Source organism: Taurulus bubalis (assembly GCF_910589615.1).
Source record: "Taurulus bubalis genome assembly, chromosome: 9".
In the NCBI taxonomy this organism is placed as follows: Eukaryota; Metazoa; Chordata; class Actinopteri; order Perciformes; family Cottidae; genus Taurulus; species Taurulus bubalis.
In genome coordinates this window covers 2,811,662-2,813,927 of record NC_136597.1, presented here as the reverse complement: position 1 = coordinate 2,813,927, position 2,266 = coordinate 2,811,662, and the positions used below count along the sequence as shown (strand labels likewise).

The window sequence follows — 2,266 nt, the reverse complement described above, 5'->3', positions numbered from 1 at the left end:
ATAGCCTCTTTGTATTTGCCCTGATCATGTTATTCATTAACTGTCAACTTCCTTATATCCATCTAGCCATCCGTTATCTTTTCTGCTCATCTGGGGCCAGGATGTGCAGCGTCCCTCTTTCAGGCGTTCCCAGACCAGACAAGGTACTCATTTTACAACTGAATTAAGATTGCAGTTTCACAAATTGTGAAACCGTATTGAAAATAAGTGTAAATTTGAGGTTATGCGGCCAATCCAAGTTGCAGAATTGCTGTAAAATTGTTCTTTTGCACACGTGCCAGACTTCAGGCAAGAAGGGAAAATGTCAGCAAATCTTAGTGGATCAGGTAATGTGTTTTCCAGTTTAGTACCAAATGCATGGGATACAGCCCTCTGAACAAAATGTATCGTCAACAGCTTTCTAACCCTCTCACTCCACTGACAAACCAATGCTTTAAACTCGGACATCATGCAAGTTGGTCAGTTGCTCATTCTGTGGCAGCACTCATTACACACGCATACAGCCAATAAACCCTTAAAACAAAAAACAGATGTCAATCCAATGTCGTCTCTTGGTGTCTTTGTCCTTCAAATGCAGTTTTAACCATTACTAGGACGCTCTGTCTTATCGGGCAACCAGCTGAACTGGTACGGTTCCTGCGGCATCAGGAGATCGATGTCCAGTTTCTTCTGTTCCTTCTCACTGTTAACCGTCCTGTACCCGAGCAACGACATGGCCCCTTTGCACACCTCCTGGATCCGCTTGACCTTGCTGTGCGGCAGCGTGGTACGCCAAGCCCGGGAGACATCGGCGGCGTTCCGCGAGGTGATTTGGAAGGCCTCCTCCTTGGAGCCTTTGCCTTTCCCGTGAGTCACCCTGTAGATCCATTCCTCCAACTGGCTGGTCGACTCCAGGCCGGCAAAGTCGTACATGGCGGTTATCTCCTCGAGCGGGTTGCGCGCCACGTCCTCGTAGCGCACCATTTTGTAGCGGCCATTTAGAAACGGAGGGGCCGTCAGCGTGGCCCTCTCGTTGATGCGGACGTGGCTTTGGCAGATCTCCTTCATGACTTGGTACTGCACCTCGGCTGCCGGGATGCTTCTCTGCTCCATGACGATGGCGTTGTCGCTCATGAGGGCTTTGGCCGACTCCTCTCTGGACCGCACCACGGCCCGAGGGTCCCGGACCAGGTGGATGATGCGGAGATCTAGGCTCGGGTCCTGCAAGAGCGGGAAGAGGGATTCCAGCTCGAAGATTCGCACTTCTTTTAGTACCACGTGGCTGTAAGTGCCACACGCCTCCTCCACCGCCGGCAGGCCGCTAGTACCACACGTCTTGAGACACTGGCTCTGGTTGCTGAACTGGTCGCGTGGCGTGAGCGGACAGGTCGGCGGTGAGCAGAGCGCTCTACTGTGACTCCACATGAACAAGGAGGACACTTGGGGCTGCTCTGACAGGTAGGCCTCCATCACAGATAAGTCACACTGGAACACGCTTCGGATCAAATCCCTCACTGCCATTCGGAGAACCCGCGCGCCGGGTTTCTGGATTTTGGTCCACACGTGCCACGCTGGCTCCATGAGGTAGAAGACAGACGGGTGCTGGCTGAACACCTGGCCCACGAAGGACGAGCCGGAGCGCCACGAGGACAACAGCAGAACGTGGACTTTGCCGTTGGAGGGGGCGGAGCCGCAGGGACTGAGCTGGACGTACCAGCCGCAGAACAGAACCACCGCTGCCCCCTGCAGGATCACCAGGAAGATCATGGTGCTGAGGTTCATTCTGCAGCGGAGCATGATGGCGGTCGCTGGGGCTCGATGTGGATCTTTCTCCTTTCTGTCCTCGGTGGAGCTTCTGCTGCTGAGAGAGAGAGAGAGAGAGAGAGAGAGAGCGCAAAATAGATATGTGAATAGGAAATTACTTTTTCCACAAAGTATAATTTTCCTTGTAAATGCCCAATAAGCAACACAGAGCACAAGTCAACAGTGCAACATTTCCAAAAAGCCTTTTTAAACAACAATCAGTACATTGTAATTATATATGAGGTTAGACTTGGGCGGTGTCTGTTTCTTCATCTCTTCATACCTTCCTTACATTTCACGGATATGCAGTATATGCCGAAATATGATGTCATGTGATGTTACATGGCAGTTAAACAGGGTTCATATACATTTTTGATGGATTTCCATGACTTTAAACCAAATGTCCATGACAAACATTTAGTGAAATCTGGGTGTAAACAGTAAAAAGTGAGTAAATGTAGTATTTAAACTAACAATGAGAACA

General features: G+C 50.4%; 1 protein-coding gene across 1 annotated transcript; it reads right to left on the bottom strand.

Moving 5' to 3' along the window:
* Positions 1–579: 579 nt before the first annotated feature.
* chst6 (carbohydrate sulfotransferase 6) lies at positions 580–1,776 on the bottom strand (the record flags this gene model as incomplete). Its single annotated transcript, XM_079223152.1, has 1 exon — positions 580–1,776. The coding sequence occupies one exon, from the start codon at positions 1,774–1,776 to the stop codon at positions 580–582; it is 1,197 nt and encodes a 398-aa protein (XP_079079278.1).
* Positions 1,777–2,266: the final 490 nt, after the last annotated feature.